Raw genomic sequence first — 21,579 nt, forward strand, 5'->3', positions numbered from 1 at the left:
TGTGCCAGTGAGACTAAGAAAAGTATTTCAGTTCTTCAGCCACATATGCAAATGCAGTCTTATTATTAAATACACACAGGGTCCCCACACTTATTTAAAAGTTCAATTCTAAAACATTTTCATAACTTCATACTGAATTTTTATGACTGTACTAAAGCGGTGCTGCAATGAAACAGCTTTTACAGATCCCCATGACACTGAAAATGTATTTTACTGTAAAATAAAACTTAAGGAATGAATAAAGTGGGATTTGAATTTTTGGGCAACAGGATTCCGGGGAAGGTCTTTGAAGAGAGAAAGTCTGTTGTCTGTTCTCCCGACTTTTAATTTTCTCATTTTCAATTACTGTGCCCTTGTTGACCTATTGAGAATTTCTGGGAGGTTCAGGGAAAAATGCTGTAAAGAACTAAACCCTCAGTGACAATGGCTTTAGTTTAATTGCAGTTTAATAGGAGAGATGTGTTGCATGTGAGCCAGTTCTCACATGATAGCGTCCAGTGCCATCTAGTGGTACAAAGATGATATTAAGCATAAGTGGTATGACTGTGTGTTCTGAATTTTGACTCATTATTTTATATCAGTCCCTCAGGAAAATTACTTTTTATTATAAACAAAGCAGAACCATATTAGTTTATAAAGTCATTATGATAATTGTACTGGAAGGAACAAGGGCAGGTTTTGGATGATTGATGAACAAAGGCCATTAGAGTTACAGTTGTCACATAATATGATAATAATAATAATAATATACATAAAATAACCATTAAAATACCAAATTTTAATCTACAGATATGCAGCAAAGGTCCAAAGAGTCCAGTAACCTCATCCAAAGTAGAAAATCATTTTTTATCAGTAATAGCCCGTATACACTATGTCCTGCAGTCGAACCTGTGCAGTGTCATCTTCCTACACTCACTAAAATAGATTCATAGTCAGCAAGTTCATCCATCTGTTTCATGCGCTGTTTTATCGTCCTGGCTCATTTTAAGTTCTACTGCCTCTTCAGAAGTCCTCATCTCCACAGCCACAGCCTGCCTCTGCTCCTCGTCCAGTCTCTTGTAATTGTAGTAATGCATGATAAAGAAAAATATGCCAGGCACCAGCATAAACACACCACATGCATAGTACATGTATTTGTAGTCCCCGAAAATATCAACCAAGGCTCCTGAAAGAGAAGATACACACTTCATTGGTCACCATTTTACAAAGTCCTCAATTTTTTTATACTGTATGTAAATGCCTCTATGTGGCTGTGAATTTACAAACCTGAAATTGGAGGTCCAAGAAGCACTGGCCCACACTCGACAATGGTGACGAGTCCAACTGCACTGGAGAAGCGATGAGCTCCAACAAGGTCCATCAGAACTTCAAAGAGCAGGGCAGAAACCATCCCAAAAGCCAAACCAAAGAAGACCGCATAAACGACCAGCCCCATATATCCAGATGCCAGTGGGCACAAAAGGTGACATATACCATTATACGAAACAGCAAAACTGAAGAAATATTGGATTCTTGGCCTAATCCACTTGGTGTTGCCAATGAGACCAGTTGCTGGTCTGATAAACATGTCTACCAGTGCAAAAATAGAAAGCAAGAAAGCTGCTGAATATTCATCAATCCCTTGATGTTTGGCATATGGTGCCAAAAAAACCACAGGTGCGAAAAAGCCAAAAAACATGACCACATTACCAGTAAGATAAATGAGGAAACCCCGGTGTCTGAAAAGTGACAGATCTATGAATTTGCGCACGTGGCCCTGACTCCTACTCTTCTCACTTTGGTTTTCTTCAGTTAGGAGGTTAGCCGACTGTGCACTGGTGTCCGCAGTAGCACCTTCCTCAGCAGCTGCCCCGTTACACAGAGGTGGTTCAGTCTTTGGTTTGGGTTGGACACTTTTGTTGACTGGTCTCATCAGAGCACCAGCCACACAGCAGTTCAAAACAATGGATCCCAGGATGAGGAAGCTCCCTCTCCAGCCAAAACAATCAAACAGAAACTGATTAAGAGGAGCCAGAGTGGACAGAACAACCGGACTTCCTGTCATCGCGAGCCCGTTCGCCAGCGGCCTTTTGACCTGGAAGTAGGTACCTATGATCGTCAGGGCTGGCTGCAGGTTGAAGGCGAGGCCGAACCCTGGTGAAAAAAATGATATGGTTAATTTAACATTATAAAAAATTGATAATGCTTGGGTGAACATACAGCGAAATGAGAATAAAAACTTGTCATGTTGCTGTCTTGTCAAGATTAATACCAATTTACACTGAGATAGTAAAATCATTTACAAAGTTAAATTATATAAACAAAATTTATTGCCTGTGAGGAACGCATGTAGACACTTGACTTCCCATCTTCATCAGCAACAGATTAAGCAAAAAGATTTTCAGTGTCACACATTGACTGACGAGGAATTCAGGTTTTGTTTTGAACTACAAACTGCATCATAAAGTACACCATCAAGAGAGCAGTATTCTTTTTATTCTCCCATAAAACCTCCTTGCCCACATTGCTATAGAAATTCAATTTTTTTAATTCAATTTTACCTGCAATATGTTGTATTAGAGTTTGTTATAGATGCACTGTTAGAGGAGCTAATATGAATAGAATTAGATTATGAATTAGTCTGAGGCTGGAACAAAACTACAAATTATAGGCTATGAGTAACCATATGTTGCAATTAAATCTAAGAATCTGGGGTCTTCTTTGTTTTCAGTAGTTCAAACAATTTGTACTTTTATTAGAGTTGATACAATGATTTTAGAAAATGTAACTGTAAATATTTTGATAATCAATTGTCATCTTCGAAGAAACATATTCTGTTTCTCAGTTATGGGCTTTTGCTTCTTGTCATTTGTGATAATAAACTGAATATCTTTTGGTTTTGGACTGTTGGTCAGATAAAAGAAGGAATTCGAAGATGTTACCTTGGCTTTTAGGAAATTGTGTCTGAACTGTTTCACTACAAAAAGGCATTTCATAAAACAAATGAATGATTAATTAAGGAAATAATCTACTAATCTCATGAAAATAACACAGCCCTGGTTATCATTTCTGACATATTTTATTTTATATCCATAGTGGTCCAGTATGTTTTATTTCAAGAGAAAAGTCCCGCAATTATTTCCTTGTAGCATTCCTTTTTGTGCCCTAGTGTTTGGTGCACCTCTACTAGATTAAAGGTTTGAGTTTAAAGTCTGAGAGGTTTGTTTGCTCACTGTTAGTAACGTGTAGTAACATGTGGTCTGGCATGCATGTGGATTTTCTCAATGCATTTGCTTTAGCACGACATTTTCAAAAACTGAGGTCTGACCCAAGTCTAATAATAGCACCGTTTTGACTGGACATGGAAATTTCATTGCAAATTATGAATACAAATTACAAATTCATTACAAATATTTACACATTGCAAAGAATGGCCAACATTAACCCCACACAGAGACACAAACAATCCTAGTGGACTGGCCCTGAAAGTCCTCATGAATGTGAGTTACGCCACAACCATTGGATCGTCCTGTGTCAGCCAGTCACAACCAGGCAACGTAAAGTAAACATTACAGAGAAGAGCAGCCGCCTCAGTAGTAGAATTAATCATTATTATGAAAGTGAATAAATTTCAGGGATATTTTACTGAATCGCTGACAAGTAACATCATATATGATTATTAATGAAAAAAGAAAAAATGTTTTACCTCCAATTACTCCAACACAAAGATACAGATGCATGATCGTAGTGCCAAAAGAAGCGAGCACCATGGCAGCACTAACCATCAGCCCACCGACCAAAACCACAGGTCTGCTGCCATAGCGGTTGACTAGTATACTGCTCACAGGTCCTGCACAAAGGAAAGAAAACACTCATGTTTTGGGTATTTTACAAACGGTTGGTTAAATAAAGGACAAAAAGTTAGTCAAACTGTTCATTGCATATGTTATGTGAGAATGTGCAACTTCTTTTTCTTTTAAATGACTTTGTCAAATTTGATGCCACCAACCTCCTGCATACATAGACGCCAGCATGACTGAGGACACCCAAGCAATCTCACTGTAGGAAACTGAAAAATATTCCTGAATCTCCTTAAAGTAGATGGTGAGGGACTTGGGAAAGGCATAGGAGAATCCTATGGAGATGAAAGCAGCAAAGACGACAGCCCAGCCCCAGCCTCCATCTGGTGGGGTGTAGCCTAGATTGGTTGGTGCTGCAGGGGGCATGATTGATTCACCAGCTGGGTAGTGGGAACAGGTAAAAGAAGTGAACAGAGTATAAGCAACTGCACATTTTCAAAATATATACAGTCTGCATAGCACAACAGCTCACCTCTGTACAATCCTTGAAAACGTATTGACCAGGCTATGAACTCTGCTGCTGTGCCAGGCTTTGGCTGTCTCCCTCACAGAGACCCTGCTGTAAGGCCTTTGATCTCATCACGTGTGCTTGCATGATAAATACAAGTGACCACACACACACAAAAAACCACCAATAGCCTTGCTAGAGACAGTGACCTCAGTGTATGGTGTTTGTCTGCTTGTGTGTGCAAGTACTGCGGATGGGCTTGGGCAAAATGCCAAAAATGTTGTATTGTGGTATATCCTGTGATGATAAGGAATGATAAATGAATGATAAAACAGCCAGGTGGAGATGTCTGTTTTTGTTAATCTAGTGAATTAAATACCTCACAAATTAAGGTGCTTCATCACACTGCTATAACAATCCTACTTCAGCAGCAATGGTCTGATGGTCAACCAGAGCTATTGAAGGAATAGCTATCGGGGTACAATCTCTGAGAGTTGACAATTTCATTAAGAATAAAATTTCAATGAGAATTCAATACATCAAATTGGTATCACCTACAGTACAAACCTGATAAAGGGCATAGTTTATCTGCCTTGATATAACCAATCACATTTATAAATTCAGTTTCTTCACCAATGCCATTAGAAAATATAACATATAGTCTCCACTATTAGTTACATTGATTCAGTCAGGAACAATGCCAACAGTTCAGCCCCATGCTGACTGTATACAGCAGTTTCATTATTTCCCCAAGCATCCAGAAACCAACCAGTGCTCTAGAGCGGAAATGGCAACAATTACGATAATTTTTTAGCAAAAATGCCAAAAATTCTCTGGTACCAGCTTCTCAAATATGACTATTTGCTATTTTCATACTTTTTTACCACAATAAACTCAACAAAAGCCATTTGAATATGTGAACTTGAGCTACAGAGAATGATGATGGACATTTTTCACTCTTTTCTGACATTATTTTGACTGAACAATGGATGAATTATCAAACAAAATGATTGTCAGATATAGTGGTACTGAAAATAATTGTTAGTTGCAGCCTTCCTTCCTCCTATTATGAAAAAAAAACCCTGCCTGAGGTTTTCTTTTTATTAATTACTGGACACAGGAAAAATGGAAGCAGTTTGATATAACAACAAATGACCACAGGATAAAGTAAAACAAGCCAGGTCTCAAAACTGGGGCTACAAGATAAAGGGATAAAAGATGAAGAACCAGTAATAGTTGAGATTTTACTTAATCATATATCATTATATAGACTGGAATGACCTGGGGGCCCTGGACAGTTTCCCACTTTGCCTGATATCACAGAGTCAGTTTTTAGTGCCACAACAATCCCTATCCTTGTGCTACTATATAAAAGTGATTCCATGCAGTGAAGAAGACAGATTTGAAATTGGACTGGTACTCAGTACTAACAGATATCCAGAGTTTAGGTATCAGAATTGGTATTGGAAGAGAAAAAGTTGCATTGTGCAGTGCACCCTTAAATTTCTGTCCATATTCTGAGAAATATGAGATCTGGGTAGTTCTGGGTAGTTCCGACTCATCACTTTTCGTACAAAAATGTTGAAACAATTTGCATTATCAGTAGAGCTAACACGATTTTTCTATTAATTGATTAGTTGATTATTAGAAAATGTATTGGTAAATATGATAAATAAAAATGAAGCCATGTCTTTTAGGAAATTGTGACTGACCTTTTTCACTATATTTATACATCTTATTAACAAAACACTTAATTAACTGATAAATAATTTGTGGATTTATCAGTAATGACAATAATTGTTAATCACAGCATGTATTTTATGTATCAGACAGGACGTGTGTTGTGAAACCTGTCACTTTTTATATGCTATTTGCTCCTCTGATAATCTTTAAAGTTTATACTGGGGTTTTCTGTCCATAGTCTAAATGAGTACCTACACCTGATCTGGCTAGTACCACCTTACATCATTTTAAGATGGAAATTATTTTGTTAGTATTCAACAACAGCATGTGCCTTGAGTCCTAGCCACAGATTTGCCGTCAAAGCCTTGTGGGACCTGTGGTTATTAAATGCAAACAAAATAAGCTGTATTTTATCTTAATGAAATCTTCATTAAAAAAGTAAGTTCAAATAGTTGTTAATTGGCTGTTATAGTAGATTCCATTTATCTTGAATATGAATATGAGCAGGCAACTTTTAGTGTAAAGCACATTTACTCAATTACCATACTTGCAGTTTTGGTGTACTTGTACTTTAGCCTACATGAGCATCTGCATTTTAATTCTCCTCCACTATTTCTGAGGGAAATATTGTACTTTTTATTCCACTGTGTTTCTCAGACAACTGTAGTCACTTGTTATTTTTCAAATTAAACATTTACGTTAAAAAATATATATAATAAGCTATATTATAAGCAACAAAACCCTCTTCTCCTCTAAGATTTTCAGATGGTTTCAGCAACTGTTTGATCCCCAGAAATGTATCCACATTTGACAAAAATAAAATATTAGACACAGGTTTAGGATATATATATATATATATTTGGATACAAGCTAAAAAAAACTCCCCAAAATGGACAGAAAGCATCGGTATCACATGATTATCCAACAGGTTGTCTTTTTATAAAAATGGGGTTGGACTACAGCGTAGTTTCTCTAACGTTTGACTTCGAAAAAGTAGCGGAGTGAGACCTCTCGCACCAGTCACCACGCCTCTTTCAGTCACACGTAGCTGCAGTCTAGCCGCTGTAATTGTAAATGTACAGCTTGAATTAAATTATCTTTATGTTACTAAAATGCTGAATATGAGGATTATATCTGCTGCAACGTGAGAGGTCTCTGTCGATCGTTTGTGATAAACGGCATCAGAGGGCGAACTCTGTGTTACTCAACCGCTTGGGTAACACATGAATGGTGGCTGGTTACGTTAGCTAACACCAGTGTTTGCTACGCCAAAGTCAGATGCTACAATAGCTTAGCAACGTGTAGCATCTATAGCTAGGTGGGTTCATTGTATTTCAAGATGTTTTCCAGAGTCAGAATATGTTTGGCCAGATTGCGCACTGGTGTAAATTCAGTGGCATCTGTAAGAGTGACACCTCAACTCTGCAGACATCAGCATCGGACATTCAGCTCTGAGTCTGCTACTGTCAAGGTGAGTTCCCTCAGTGTTTCTGCTAACCTTCATCAGTTTTCAGTACACATACAAACAATGTCAAAAAACTGCCTAAAGTATAAAAAGTAAAAGTGGTCATTATGCAAAATGGCACATTTAAGACTGATATATATTAATATATATATATATTCACATTCTGCCATTGAACTGCAGTTTCAGGAAATGGTAGTGTTACAAACTTAAAAAACACAGAACTTGTATTAGTGAAGACTAGTTGTTTACAGTAGTAGTAGTAGTAATACATTTACTCTAGTACTTAAGTACAGTTTGGAGACACTTGTACTTTGTTGGGTATTTTAATTTTATGCGGCTTTATACTTTGACTCCACCACATTTCAGAGAGAAAGATTGTACTTCAATACATTCATTGCAATTCAACACATTTATTTGATATCTATACATACTGGTTACTTTTCAAATTAATATTTTACATATGAAATCTAAACTGATTATAAACTATGATGAACTACTATTGATTAAACTACCCAACACTTTACAAAGCTGTGGAAATAGTGCCACCTCAACCAGCTGACATGGCCCATTCTGCCTAAGGAGTACTCTTACTATTTGGTCGAAACAGAAAATTGAAGACACCAGTGCTGTGACCATCTGTTCCCTGCTCTTGTTTCAGGTGCTGTATGATGGGCTTTGTCCCATATGTGTGACAGAGATCCGGTTCCTCCAGTTTCTGCAGAGAAACCAGCCAGGGAAAGTGGATTTCGTCGATATCTCCCTGCCAGGCTATGATGGGGGGAAATTTAAGGACATCAGCTATGAGATGGCCATGGAGGAAATGCATGTGATTGATGAGAAAGATGAGGTAAGTTCCCGTTCCACTGACTTTACTAAGACTGTAATATTCTGTATGCCAAATTGCCATTTTGGAAGACTTTTCCAGATTAGTCTAAATTTAATATTATGCTAGGTGGCTAAATGTCTGTGTACTGACAGGTTCACCGTGGGATCCCAGCATTTGCAGTCATGTACGGTGCGGTGGGTCTTGGTTGGTTGGGGCGCTTCATGACGTGGTCACCTGTGAGGCCATTTATGGACCAATCCTATGCCATCTTTGCAAGGAATCGTTTAAAGTGGACCGGACGTGCGGAGGAGTGCACCACAGGACGCTGTGAAAAGAAATGACATTGACTCTTGACCAGAGAAAGAAGAAAGTATGTCTAATTAATTGTAAAGAAGAACTGGATAAATACTGCATGGTTAGTCCCCTTTAGCCTTTGGTTCATCATGAACCTTTCTGGAAGAGTTTCGGTACTGTTTTTCTGCTGAAAGGAAATAGCTGGATTAAATGTGTTTGCTGTGAAGATATTATTTAGTGCAGAATGTCTTTGCTTGTAAGACTGTTAGTCTCACTTGATATTCTTCAGTCAGTTCAGTTAAAACAAACCAACATCTTCCAAGAGTGATACACAAATGAAAATGATGACAGTAATAGATGGTTGCAAAATATAAGCAAAAATACTGTAAAAACAAGTTTCTGCAATTTGCTGAAAATGTCCTGAATATTAAAAATTGATTCATAATGTTAAGCTTAATATTAAACATTCAAAGAAATGTATCAAAAAGAGTTTGATTTCATAAAACAGAACAGAAAATAGAAAAAGAAAAATTGAACCATAATAAACATAACAGCGTGGAGAAAGAGCCTTTCATGATGTACTCTGGCAAATATACAGAGATGAGACTAAAACTCTCTGAAGTAAAGTACAGTCAATTTCCTGTGATACACAGTATGTCATAATGAATTTCATTCGGGTTTATTTGGATAAAACTATCAGGAATCTGCCACTAGATGTCACTGTAGGTCTAAAATTATATCAACTCTGAATGTGAGTGGAAAGTTCAGTAGATTCTTATAGTATCTGAGTGAAATCAGTGTTAAGTCATTTGGACTATAATGGAAACTCAAAAACCTGAACTGATTGAATTTGCATGATATTTTTAATCTGAATCACTTCTCGTAAGTCATTTCTGTGAGCTGGGGGGACAGATTCAGACACTCAAGCCTCAGCCTCCTGGTGTGAGCTTGTTTCATCAACAATACACTGTGGTGCAGAACAGTGTGTGCCTGTGAAAGGTTATGAGTTGTGGCTATAGGACACTAATGTTTACAAAACACACTGTGATTCAAGGCAGACACTTTTCTGGCTGATTTACATATTTTTTATATTTAATTTTTCTTTTCTACAACAGCAATCGTAAATGACTAAAATGTATCATAAGTTAGTCTTTAAATTACAGCCTGCAAATTACTGGGTGATTATTTAATTGCAGGTATCAATAACATACAGTCTAAAGCATTACTGCATTTTATAATATCCATATACCACTTCAGTCTTGTATCATGTTTACCATGAGGCCTGTGCACAGTTTCTAAGAATTGAAGTGCGTCACAGACCTGATTGTATTGGAGGGAGGTGTGTGTCTGTGTGTGGGAATGTGATTTGCTGTCATGTAAGAAGCAGCTAACATCGCCTTACTGAGACCCTTAAGTTATCTCTCCCTCCCTAATTTTAGACCTGTGCTTGGCAGTCAGCAGTGACAACACATGACCCTTAAGCTTGTGTGGTTTTTCTGAACATTGGTCGAGCTGGCCCACCCCTCTAGCTCAGCTCAACCAATAAGATTAGAGCTCTGCACGACAGAAGGATTGAATTAGGTGTCAAAACATAGTAGAAATAGTGTTTCTGACTGTCTGTCAGAAGTGATGTACTACCTTTATTACAAAGGACAGAAAATTGGTTGAAGAGGAAGTGTAAAGAAAGAAGAACCTGGTGCTGTTTCAGGTAAACCTTCAGTGTGTGCTTTTATCAGATACTTTCTGTCAAGGTTAGAGGAGCTTTAAGCTACTTTAGTTCATGACCTTCCCCTACTGAAGTAGAAAACAACCATAGTAGATGTTTGACTATTGCACACCTAAGGTGTTTGCTTTTCTCTCTGTGAAGGCATTAAAGAAACAGTGCTTGTGTGCATAGGTCAGTGTTTATAGATGCAACTTATTTTAAAAAGGAATATAGTAAAAACATATGTGTTTGGGATATGAGCACAGCTCATATATGTATATTCTTAAATTTTTATCCTATTGCAGATATCTATTGACAGAGGGCAGAGACTTAATCACAGGTCGTGTAGATTGTTATTTGCCCTGAGGTTTCATGTTACATTCCTGAGGGTACACAGTACCAGGAAACAATATTTGTGGTTGTTGTGGCACATGATGTTTGTACAGTCTGATCAGCTCACCGTGAAAGTATGCACTCTCCCCTCAGAATGATTTGTTTATAGAAGTCAGCATGTGCCTCTGCTCTGAACTCACATGCAGTGAGGATATTGATGTGGCAACTTTCCCTCATACTTCAATACTTTTGTTTTTTCTCTGAACCTTGGGCTTACTGTTTTGCGGGGTAATTAATTTTTTAAACCCTTGTTTTGTGGAAATTAATATATTTAAGTTTATATAACTTGGTTATCTAGCGTGTTTTTTTTTTCATAAAAACATTAGACATTTGTAACAGACTTTTTTGGCCACCATGAGGTTGACATTTGTTGTTTAGAATGAAATATCTTGACAACTATTGGATGGTTTGTCGTGAAATTTGCTCCATATGGTTAAGGTCCCTAGAGGATAAATTTCAATGAATTTGATGATCCTCTGACTTTTTCTCTAGCATCATGGCCATTTTTTTCTTTCAACTTTTTAACTTATTTATGAAACATGTCAAAATCTTTTTGGTGGATAGGCACAAGATTTTGCACAGATTTTCATTTTGCCTAGACAAATAACTGTAATAACTTTGAACCCCTGACCTTTTATCTATCACCATCATCAGGTCAAATTTTCCAATACAGAGAATTTCCCATGAACCTCAGCTGTACCTTGTTTATCTTAGCAAATGTAATCATGCTAATGCTAAGATGGTTTACATTATTCCTCATAAACATCTGCATTGTCATTGTGAGCATGTTTGCATTTAGCTCCAAGCACAGCCTCCCAGAGCTGTTATCATGGCTGTAGACTCTTAGTCTTGCTTTAATGTATTTGATTTTTTGTTGTTTGTTTTTTTCCTAGATTCTTGTTGAATATGCTCCAGTGGCATAAATCAATGCAGGCTCAAGAGTGATATTTGGACTTTGACTGATTGCTGCTCACGACATCAGGTCTAACATGGGTCGCTACCTCAGCACCAACATGTGTTCTGTGAACAGGACTTTGAGATCATACTGCAAAATTAGGTACCTTATGAGCCTTATCAGAAGGCATCCACGTCTAGCCAAAGCGCCGCTCTGCTTGGACGTCCCCAGATATTCAGTGCTGTCACCTCCTCAGCTTTCCAGATTTACAAGAAAAGCCAATTTTAAAAGTTCAAAACACAGTGATACGGGCTCTACCTCTTACCACGTCCTCAGAAATTTAAGCCAAGAGGTGAAACATCTTCAGATTGTGCGTTTTTACTCATCCTCTAATAGGGATGTATTCAAAGCCATTGGGGTCATTGAGGAGGCTCAGAACAGTTTTCATTGGAATTCACTGCGTGAATGTCTTGGTCAGCCCTTTAATAGACTGTCCAGACACATAAACATTTATTTCAAGAGGAAGGATGTTGTACCTCTAACTGAAAATGCCAGTCTCATTGTCGCAACTCCAGAATATCTCGGCAGGTCACAGAGACGTAGTCAAAGTCAACGAGCAACCAGAGAACGAAATGTATCTGAGGGCAAAGACACAATGCAGGTCTATAAGTCCAAAGACAAACAGCAGAGCTCAGGAACAAGTCCGTCAACCCAGGAAATGTCTGGACTGCAATTATTTCACATCAGCTCTTTGGCGACAAGATTTGGTGAGAGCTACAGTTACGTCGCTAATCACATTAACTCAGTCTTTTCCCGAGGTTTTGCAAAAGTTGAATTGCAGGAGAATGTGCAAACCATGTCTTCCACCCGAGTGACACACAGGAGACAGAAGAGGAGAAAAATGCAAAACACCTGTATTCTGACCTCTAAAGAAGCTGAAATGCCCTTAATAAAACCCAGCGCTGAACAGGCAACAGTGGAATCTAACAATCTCTACCTTCACTTTGCAAGACACATCAATAAATACTTTGGTGCCAAGGTTACTGATGAAGTTCAGAACAGGAGAGAGCACCTTCCTGTGGAAAAAAATAGCGCTTGCAAAAACTGCTCAACAAAATCTGCCTCACAAACTCAAGGTGCTACTTCACAGCTGAAGCAAGAGGCACCTATCGTTCCTGAAAGTGAAGGCCTTTTCCACAGCAGCCATATTACAACTAGCTTTGGGGAGAGCCATTTCCAAATGGCCAGTCACATTAATCAGTATTTCAAGGGTCAAAGGGGACAGGATGAGGATGCTGAAAACCTTCTAATAAAGATGGACCTTGGATCTGCTACCTCTGAAAGACTTAAGACCGTCACCTTTATGGACTGCCTCCGCCATCCCACGAGTGCCATCCCTGACTTGCTGGGTGCTTATCTAAAGCTGAGCCCGTTGACCCAGGCGAGTAAGCCCAAACTTGCCATGACTTCACCAGCAGCAATATTAAGTAAAAAGGTGAGTTGTGGTCACATATGAAGTGACTTCACATTGATCAAGAATATGAGAAATTTAAAATATAAAAAAATATCTGTTAGTTGAGAAAGTTGTATATTATGTCCCTGGCATGTCTCATTTGCCTAATTTCATTCTGCAAGTAATTTCTGGTTGTATTTTGTCAGCTTGTCTTGAGTCGGAGACAGGCAGAGGAAATCACACGTGGATTGATTGGCAGTCTGGGACTTGCTTCATCTCCAGGAGCTCTGATTGCTTGTGTGGAGGCACTCAATGAACACCTTATCCGTTACCCCTCGTGCAAAGCTGTAATGTGGCAGGTCTGTTGGAGGTGAAACAATCACATTTCTGAAAGAAACTGATTTTACCCCAGTCAATTCTTAAAGATTTTTCTGTTTCCAGGACTGTTGGAGGTGAAACAATCACATTTCTGAAAGAAACTGATTTTACCCCAGTCAATTCTTAAAGATTTTTCTGTTTCCAGGAGAAAATTGCAGTCACATTGTTGAGAAAGCGACGAAACTACAGAGACGACCAGGTGCTTCAGAGTGCCGTTAGAGAAACCTTGGCTCTAATTGGCTATGTGGATCCAGTCAAAGGTTGTGGCATTAGAGTGCTTTCAATTGATGGTGGTGGCACAAGGTAAGTGTAAGAAAATCAAATGAATGGTGTTCTTTCCATGCTATAGCCAGAACTAGAGCTTCAACTTACAATCATTTTCATTATCAATGAATCCAACAATTCTTTTCTGAATTAATCAATGTAATGTTTTGTCTGTAAAAATGTCCATCACAAGTTCACAAAGCCCATGGAAATGCCTTCAAGTTGCGTATTTCATCTGGACAATAGTCCAAAACCCAAAGATATATATTTTACTAACATATAAAACAGAGAAAACTAGCAAATCCTAACATTGAAAAGCTGAAAAGAGTGCCTATCGGACATTTTTGCTTGAAAAATTACTCGAACACAATGGTGGGAGAAGTACTCAGATCTCGTTCCTGAGTAAAAGTAGCAATACCACAGTTATGTTATACCAGTTAAGTGTAGAACTTCAAGTACCAAAGGTAAAAGCACTCATGTAGAATGACCCCTATGTTTATGTTAATGTTTATTATAGTATATTGTTAGGTTATAATTATTGATGTATTACTGTGCACATCGGTTTAAGAATAAAGTTTAAGATTAATTGATTATGACAATAGTTCCCAATCAATTTTCTGATAAATTGATCAACTAATTGTGTCAATTCAACCCAGAACCTTGTTTAAAATGGTCTCTGTCCTGTGTGCTGTTTACAATCAAATATAACATGACCAAAACACATCACAATGTGTGTATTATTCTTCATATAATTAGTATTTTGTCTTTGCCTTTTACAGAGGTGTGGTGCCTCTGCAGGTGTTAAAGCTACTGGAAGATGAGACAGGGAGAAAGATCCACCAGCTGTTTGACTACATCTGTGGAGTGAGCACAGGTGACAAAGAACAACCAAAAATTACAATATGATGGATTTTCAGCAACATCTTGATGCTTCCCAGTATGACTATAATTTTGTGTCTCTCTTTTCTGTCTCTACATGTGTTTATTAAAGGCGCCGTTCTAGCCTTCATGCTGGGTCTGGCCCATTTTTCTCTAGAGGAGTGTGCTGACATGTATCGTCGATTTGGCTCTGAAGTGTTTCGGCAGAACCCGCTGGTTGGCACCATGAAGATGGGCTGGAGTCACTCCTACTATAACACTGAGACATGGGAGACAATATTACGGTATAGATTCTAACAACACTATACATGTGCTTCCAGTGAAGAATCTCTACACATCAATACGGATTTTCTGCTTTTATCCTATTCAGAGAAAAGCTGGGAAATAGAGTGCTTATTAAAACAGCCAGAGAGGAGTCAAGTCCCAAGGTAAGAATATTGCAATCACAGTAGCAGTTGATTTTATGATCAAAATTATCATCAGACTCGTAGCACTGGTAAAAATACAGTTGGATTAATGATGCACAATGAACTGTAATTAGCAATAATTGTGGTTTTAACCAGTAAAATTTGAGTTGGCACAGGTTTAAGAGAGGGTATTCTTATTATCTGCTCAGGTTTCAGCAGTAAGTGCTGTGGTAAATTGGGGTACCAGTCCTAAGGCCTTTGTCTTCCGCAACTACAACCACAAACCAGGCTCTCTCAGCCGCTACGCAGGAGGCTCAGCCTACCAGATGTGGCAGGCAGTGAGAGCATCATCAGCTGCCCCAGGATACTTCCAAGAGTTCCCTTTAAAAAGTGATATTCACCAGGTAGGAGATTACATTCAACGTTTTCAGTGGAAGAATCAAAATATATTTATATGTTGAAAGGGGTCAGTCGTAGTGATGAATTTACAGACAAATTTTCACCTGAATCTGCAACTCGCCCCGGCTTAACAGAGCTTTACAGTGTCCAAACCACAACTTTAATGTTTTTGTTGTCCTCTTGTTCTCTGCATATGGCCAACCACACCTTAATGACCTGTACTGCACACAGTACAGTACATATTTATGATGTAACTGAAAAAAATCACAATACATCTTTCAAGGAAAGAATTAAATAAAACATAAATCTAGGATGAGAAAAAGTCCTAAGACCCTTACCTGCTCTCTCAAAAAACACAGGATACCCTGCTTTCCACGAAAAGAAAAAAATACATAAAATACATCTTGCTAACCCATCTAATAAATTTCATACAGTCCTTAAATGAAATCAAAACATACAGTAGGTGCTTTTATGTTACACTTCTTAATAAAGCTGCTAAGTCTTGTTGTTTGTTTATATTCAAGCTTTAATGAGTTAAACCAAGAGGAAGAACACATTATCAGAAAATCAGAGTCAGTTGAAAGCGCTCTTTGTTTTGTCTCACATGTACAATTCAGAGTAGATCATTACTGAACAAAGTACTTATCCTGTTCACTTGTAGATTTATTTCTTTGTCTCTTTGTAGGACGGAGGAATTCTCCTCAACAACCCCTGTGCCTTGGCTGTCCACGAAAGCCGTCTGTTGTGGCCCAATCAGCCCTTCCAGTGTGTGTTGTCCCTTGGCACAGGTCGCTATGACAATGCTAAGAGGGGTCCTGCCACCTCCACTAGCCTGAGGGCGAAAATCAGCAATCTGATCTGCAGTGCCACTGACACCGAAGGGGTTCACACCCTTTTAGATGACCTGCTTGCTCCAGACGTCTACTTCCGCTTCAACCCCATGCTGAGTGGTGAAGTGTCCCTGGATGAGAGCCGACCGGGGCCCCTGGACCAGTTGCAGAGAGACACCCAGACCTACCTGGAGAGAAACCGGCCCAAGCTGGCCAGGCTGTGTTTGGTGCTTGGGGCAGAGCGCTCAGCTGCAAGCAGAACTAAAGACTGGATGAGTGAGAGAGCCTGGGAGATGAAGCAGAGATGGGTATGAGTGGGTATAAGCATATTCAATGCACAGATGCACACATACACAGGCTGTGTACAAAACAACAGAAACAACTTGAAGTACAACAGCCTGTATGTAAATACAAATTTGGTGAAATGCACAATATGTTTGCTGTTGAGACCTCAACTGAGAAATCATTTTTAGCCATGCTAGCAGTATTGCTCTATGGATGATGATGTCAGTGTGTTGGTTAGTCCACCACTTTGTTTCAAAGGATTATCAATCTTGAATAACAACAAATGGACCACTGTTATCTTGATATTCATGTTCCCCAGATGATAATTCCTAAAGGCTCTTGTGATCCCCAGATTTTTTCCTTTTAGCACCACAATGAAAGTGAATTTTGCAGTCTGATGTGAAATGTCTTAACAGCTGATGGTTGGATTGCCATGGACCTTGTTTCCACTGAGGATCAATTGAAACAGCTAGGGTGATCAACTTTAGAGGAGGTGGAACAATCATCATCATTTATAAGTGATTTTTGAATTGAATACAGTACAAAGAAGCCAGACGGTTGCTGAATCTTCTGAGCTTCATCAAATTAGTCAAGATCATTATAAGATTGTATTGTAAGAAGTTTCTGTTTTTTTTCCGCTCCCTGGTGTCTCTGTACCAGATCAATACAATGTTGGCAACAGGTCTCACATACCATTCAAGTGAATGGGAAAGTCTGTCCAAACTTTTGACTGATACTGTACATATAACATATTGTTTTACTTCTATACATAGATGCACAGAACAAACATGCACATGAAATAAGCACTCTCATGCACTTTGTTTAAAAAATTTTGCAAAATTTACATATGTGACATAGTTAAGTTGATACAATTACTATTTTCTTTGAAAATGCACTTTTCAGTGTTGTTGACAGCAATATAAGTTATATATCATGCCACATTATGTTTTCGTATGATGTTGTATGATTTTGGCATTAAATTAGTCTAAAATAAATTTATATTTATGAAGACTTGTTTCCTTGTCATTTTATTTAAACTGTTTTGTTTACTGAACATATAAAATGTCTCCACTTCAACCCATTAAATGAACCACCCTGGTCTTGGCAAATGATTTATCAATGAAGGAGAAGCCATCCAGTCACTTGAATGTGATGGGTTAAATCCCCCCCATGTGTCTGGAAGCTGTGCCCTCCCTGTCCACAATAGACTGACTTTGTTCCAGACAGAAACAGCTTTGTGAGAGAGAGTGTGCGTTCGTGCCAGCCAGCGTGAAGATACAAGGTCAGTAACCCACCCCCCACATCTAACATCCTGAAAATCCGACAGCACAAATGAAAATATACAAAAAATTTCATGTCTCAAGAAAGTGGTAGTTGATTGTTGCTAGAAAGTTGCATGATGACACCTAAACCTAATCCACCATCTTGTGCATGACATGTCAGCTTTGTTTCACTTTACTCTCTCGTCACAGTGGAGATGACGTTATATTTATGTGTGGATTTCACAATGGATTTATTATAATAGGCTCTCAGGCCCTGTTTGCCAGGCATGTGACCCAGGCGTGGGACAGCCTGATTGACCACATGAGCCTCTGTTATCTCGTCTGTCACCTGCTTTAAGATGATGGACTGACAAATGTCACCTAAAACAGATGCTGCTGGAAAGGTGAAGCTCAGTTTGGAGATGCTGCTGTGAATCTACCCTGGCACTGGATGAGACAAAAGTAGTCAGGGGTCCAGCTTTTGCTGCAACAAGGGGAAAGAGGGACCAAGGAGCCGTGAAAACACTCAAAGGTAGGAATCCTAATGTTCACCAAATGTACTTTGTTTAGCCAATTTTGGGAATTAGTTTTTGGATAAAAAAAAGTACACAGTATTATGACACTAAGACACTTTTGCAAAGAGTCTTTTACTGTGTGAAGGAGTGCTGTAGTCCTTACAGCTCTTGTTAAAGACAGACATCAATGGAAGTCAAGGTCTTCATGATGTCATAGTCTGAGTTGAGAGGTGGGACGGGTCTACGACGGCATCAGCAGATTTGTATGAGAGTGAGCTCAATATTATTCAGCTCTCACACCTGCCATTGAGATGACTGGCTTGGATTTGAATAATTTTATGTCAACTTATTCTAAAGATCCATGGGTCTTTGTAGTCTTAGCCACACCAGAAGTATAACTGTAGGGATGTCTGTCGGTCAATCCACCACTCAGGTTGAGACAAATTTCTGATGTCTTGCAATGAAATTTTGTACAGTCATTCATGTTCCCCAGATGATAAATCCCAAAGACTTTGGTGATACCCTGACCTTTCCTTTTAGTGCCACTATTAGGTCTCAACAGCTATTAGATAGATGTCATTAAACTTGGTTCAGAAGTTCATGTTCCTCAGGATCAATTGTAATAACTGATGATCCCTCAACATTTTATCTTACGTCACCACTGGGTTGAAATTTCAATTTGTGCAATACTTTAATTTATAATCAATTACCTTCAAAACTAATGGCAGTCCCATCAGCCTCAGCTGTACTTTGAGCTTAGTGCTACTTAGCAAATGTTGGCATGTTAACATACTAAACTAAAATGGTGAAAATAGTTTATATAATTCTTAAACATCAGCCTGCTATCATTGCTCTTGTAAGAAAATGAGCTCCACCTTTTCAACAACATCAAAATGATGTACACATCAATGCACCAATACTTTTAACCCAATAATAAAAAATAAAAGATTCACATAAGTATTCGCATACTTTTGCTTGTGGCAGATTTTATTTCTACACTGTGGTATTGCTACTTTTACGTAAGTAAAGGATGTGAGTAGTTCTTCTACCACTGGTTATGCTGATGTTAGCATGTGGCTCAAAGCATTGCTGTAGATAAATATGGTTTCACAGAGCAGCTATGGCCGTAGACTGATGCTTTTGAGAAAATGTTGCTGTAGTTTACTGTCACCTCACCATAAAGTCAGAATTATAGTGCTTATGTTTGTCAGACAGTGATGTTTAGATTGCACAGTGATGACTTAATGTAGCGCAGTGTTTCTCTCCAGTGTCTTCTTGTGGTCTCCCTGATGCAGTGACGTCAAAGATGCAGATGATAGGTGCTCTGAGTCTGAACAGGCAGCTTGTGTGGTTGGACACTCCCTCCCACATGCCATCTGCTCTTACCCGAGCCCTGGGCACACGTGCCAAAGGAGACCCGCGAGCATAGAGAACTTCTTGTCGTCGATGAGCTGGCTCTGTCCGCCTCTCTGCCTCTTCACTGTGCAATCTGGTGCATGGCACTGATCACTGCTCACTGCCAGGCCTGCTTCAGTCCAATGCATGGGGAGAAAAAAGCTCATTCTGAGAGCCAAGAAGCTCAACATACCCCTTCTGCTTTTGTTTTCTGTGTGAGGCATGACTAGTTGTGTTTCATACATTTAGAGGGGATCAGGGCTGGAGGATACAGAGCATCAGCTACAAAGCGAACGGAAAGAAATCAATTCAATAATGATCAGTCATGCATTTATACAAGCTTTTCACTTTTTAATCAGCTTTATTATTAGACTTGTACATACAAATCTTAATTACAAGTTCAATTTCATCTGTAGGTAGCGATGCCACCTCATTTTACCCTTACCTCCCCCCTGCCAAGCTATTGTTTATCCCAGTCAGTGCTGGCCTGTATACGCAGCCCTGTGTGGATGCCTAAAAGCCTACACAGGTCAGCACTTTGTCGTCAGCCGTGAGATGGCTTTTGTCTAACACAAATACAGCTTCTCCTGCGTCCTTGGCACTGTTTCTAGGAAAGAGAACTGCTCCTTCCCCCTGTAGGATTTTCTCTGCTGAATGGTAATGACCTTTTCCTCGACCGAGGATATGCATGTGAATGGCTGAGTGTAAAAGAATATATATTATCGGTATTTGGGGGGAAAAAATGGGAGGAATTAAAAATACAGGGTGTGTGTGGAGGAAGGATGTATTGGAAGATGTATTGCTTACATATTTCCATCTTTAGTCAGGGCAAGTGGACTGTAGTCACATGACTTGAGATTTGCCACATGTAAAATTCATATGAGAGAAACAAACATTGCTTTCATCCTCTCTTCCCACATTATGATGTCATCAAAACCAACAGGAATGCAAATTGTGCAGAATATGGGTTGTTTTGTACTTTCATTTGGCCCAACCCAGTGTACTAAACTGATTTCTCAACTCACACTGGAACAGGTCAAAGCAAAGATTATTCAGCTGTTAAGAAAAAATCAGACTCAAGAAAAACATGCCCTGTTTAAAAAAAATCACATGAAAAGGCCCTGTGATTCTTGGAACTTCAGTTTTGTTTATTGTGCTGAAGAACTTTGTGACTGTGTTTGATGGAGATGGATTGTTCAGAATTATGAGAGCTCGGTCAGAACAGTGAAGTGTGGTGGGTGAGGTGTAGGTGGTGTATGGTGCTCATTCATTATTCATGAGATGGGTGGGCAGAGTGTAAGTGGCAGTGACAGAAAGAAACTCTATTACTGAAGTGTATGAACTCCTCTAGGGTTCTTGACCTGATGTTTGAAGGACTGAGGCATTAATTGATATACTGCACAAACAAGAATAATTTCCTGGAGAAAAGTCATTGGAATTATCGATGCACGGCGGAAGTCACAGGGATGGGGAGGAGAGAGCCCTGATTTGACTGTATATGACAAAGGTAAGTACTTTTTCTTTTGATCATGACTCATGGTTTGTTGCATATTTATAGCAATAGCGTGATAAAAAGGATCTGTTCAGTGTGAACTAAATAGTAGAGATGTGAGTGGTGAAAAGAAACTAAGTACATCTATTCAATTATTGTAATTAAGTACAATTTTGAGCTGATTTTATTTGAGCATTTTCACTTAATACTTCTGCTCTGTTTTTCTCTCAGAGGGAAAATTTTTATGATTTACTCCACCACATTTACTTGACAACTATAGTTATTTTTAGATGACAGTTTTTCATAAAAAAAACAAAAAAACACAAAAGAACAAAACAAACACTGGATAAAATTATAAAATGTAATGCAAATGTACATGTTAAGTAGTTAAATTAAATAGTAAGTTGTTTACTGCTGCAAGGTGAATGTATTGTGAACCATCAGTAAATTCTTAAGGTTTCTCATTCTGGAT

The 21,579-nt window shown here is 38.7% G+C and overlaps 3 protein-coding genes across 3 annotated transcripts; 2 read left to right on the top strand and 1 right to left on the bottom strand.

Annotated features, from left to right (window-relative positions):
- Positions 1 to 467: 467 nt before the first annotated feature.
- LOC111238194 (monocarboxylate transporter 2-like) lies at positions 468 to 4,401 on the bottom strand. Its single transcript, XM_022767599.1, has 5 exons — positions 4,312 to 4,401; positions 3,989 to 4,219; positions 3,686 to 3,829; positions 1,267 to 2,133; positions 468 to 1,165 (listed from the first exon to the last, which is right to left on the bottom strand). Exons 2-5 carry the CDS (start codon positions 4,203 to 4,205, stop codon positions 942 to 944), a joined length of 1,452 nt encoding a protein of 483 aa, XP_022623320.1. The 5' UTR covers positions 4,206 to 4,219; positions 4,312 to 4,401; the 3' UTR covers positions 468 to 941.
- Positions 4,402 to 6,983: 2,582 nt separating this feature from the next.
- On the top strand, positions 6,984 to 9,042 carry LOC111238199 (uncharacterized protein At5g50100, mitochondrial-like). Its single transcript, XM_022767608.1, has 3 exons — positions 6,984 to 7,441; positions 8,094 to 8,282; positions 8,414 to 9,042. Exons 1-3 carry the CDS (start codon positions 7,310 to 7,312, stop codon positions 8,600 to 8,602), a joined length of 510 nt encoding a protein of 169 aa, XP_022623329.1. The 5' UTR covers positions 6,984 to 7,309; the 3' UTR covers positions 8,603 to 9,042.
- Positions 9,043 to 10,143: 1,101 nt separating this feature from the next.
- LOC111238202 (calcium-independent phospholipase A2-gamma-like) lies at positions 10,144 to 17,452 on the top strand. The gene is made up of 9 exons (XM_022767611.1): positions 10,144 to 10,263; positions 11,547 to 13,043; positions 13,208 to 13,360; positions 13,525 to 13,682; positions 14,423 to 14,517; positions 14,635 to 14,806; positions 14,893 to 14,950; positions 15,139 to 15,333; positions 16,014 to 17,452. Exons 2-9 carry the CDS (start codon positions 11,643 to 11,645, stop codon positions 16,470 to 16,472), a joined length of 2,691 nt encoding a protein of 896 aa, XP_022623332.1. The 5' UTR covers positions 10,144 to 10,263; positions 11,547 to 11,642; the 3' UTR covers positions 16,473 to 17,452.
- The last annotated feature ends 4,127 nt before the right edge of the window (positions 17,453 to 21,579 follow it).

This window comes from Seriola dumerili, unplaced genomic scaffold, assembly GCF_002260705.1.
Source record: "Seriola dumerili isolate Sdu_G_001 unplaced genomic scaffold, Sdu_1.0 BDQW01001222.1, whole genome shotgun sequence".
NCBI classification, from domain to species: Eukaryota; Metazoa; Chordata; class Actinopteri; order Carangiformes; family Carangidae; genus Seriola; species Seriola dumerili.

Coding starts and splice junctions, on each gene's coding strand:
- LOC111238194 (XM_022767599.1), bottom strand. CDS start 4,205: ATGCCCCCTGCAGCACCAACCAATCTAGGCTACACCCCACCAGATGGA. Junction 3,830..3,988: donor GGCGTCTATGTATGCAGGAG/GTTGGTGGCATC, acceptor TCCTTTGTGCAG/GACCTGTGAGCAGTATACTA. Junction 1,166..1,266: donor TCTTGGACCTCCAATTTCAG/GTTTGTAAATTC, acceptor CTTCTCTTTCAG/GAGCCTTGGTTGATATTTTC.
- LOC111238199 (XM_022767608.1), top strand. CDS start 7,310: ATGTTTTCCAGAGTCAGAATATGTTTGGCCAGATTGCGCACTGGTGTA. Junction 7,442..8,093: donor CTGAGTCTGCTACTGTCAAG/GTGAGTTCCCTC, acceptor CTCTTGTTTCAG/GTGCTGTATGATGGGCTTTG. Junction 8,283..8,413: donor TGATTGATGAGAAAGATGAG/GTAAGTTCCCGT, acceptor GTGTACTGACAG/GTTCACCGTGGGATCCCAGC.
- LOC111238202 (XM_022767611.1), top strand. CDS start 11,643: ATGGGTCGCTACCTCAGCACCAACATGTGTTCTGTGAACAGGACTTTG. Junction 14,518..14,634: donor CATCTGTGGAGTGAGCACAG/GTGACAAAGAAC, acceptor TGTTTATTAAAG/GCGCCGTTCTAGCCTTCATG. Junction 14,951..15,138: donor GAGAGGAGTCAAGTCCCAAG/GTAAGAATATTG, acceptor TTATCTGCTCAG/GTTTCAGCAGTAAGTGCTGT.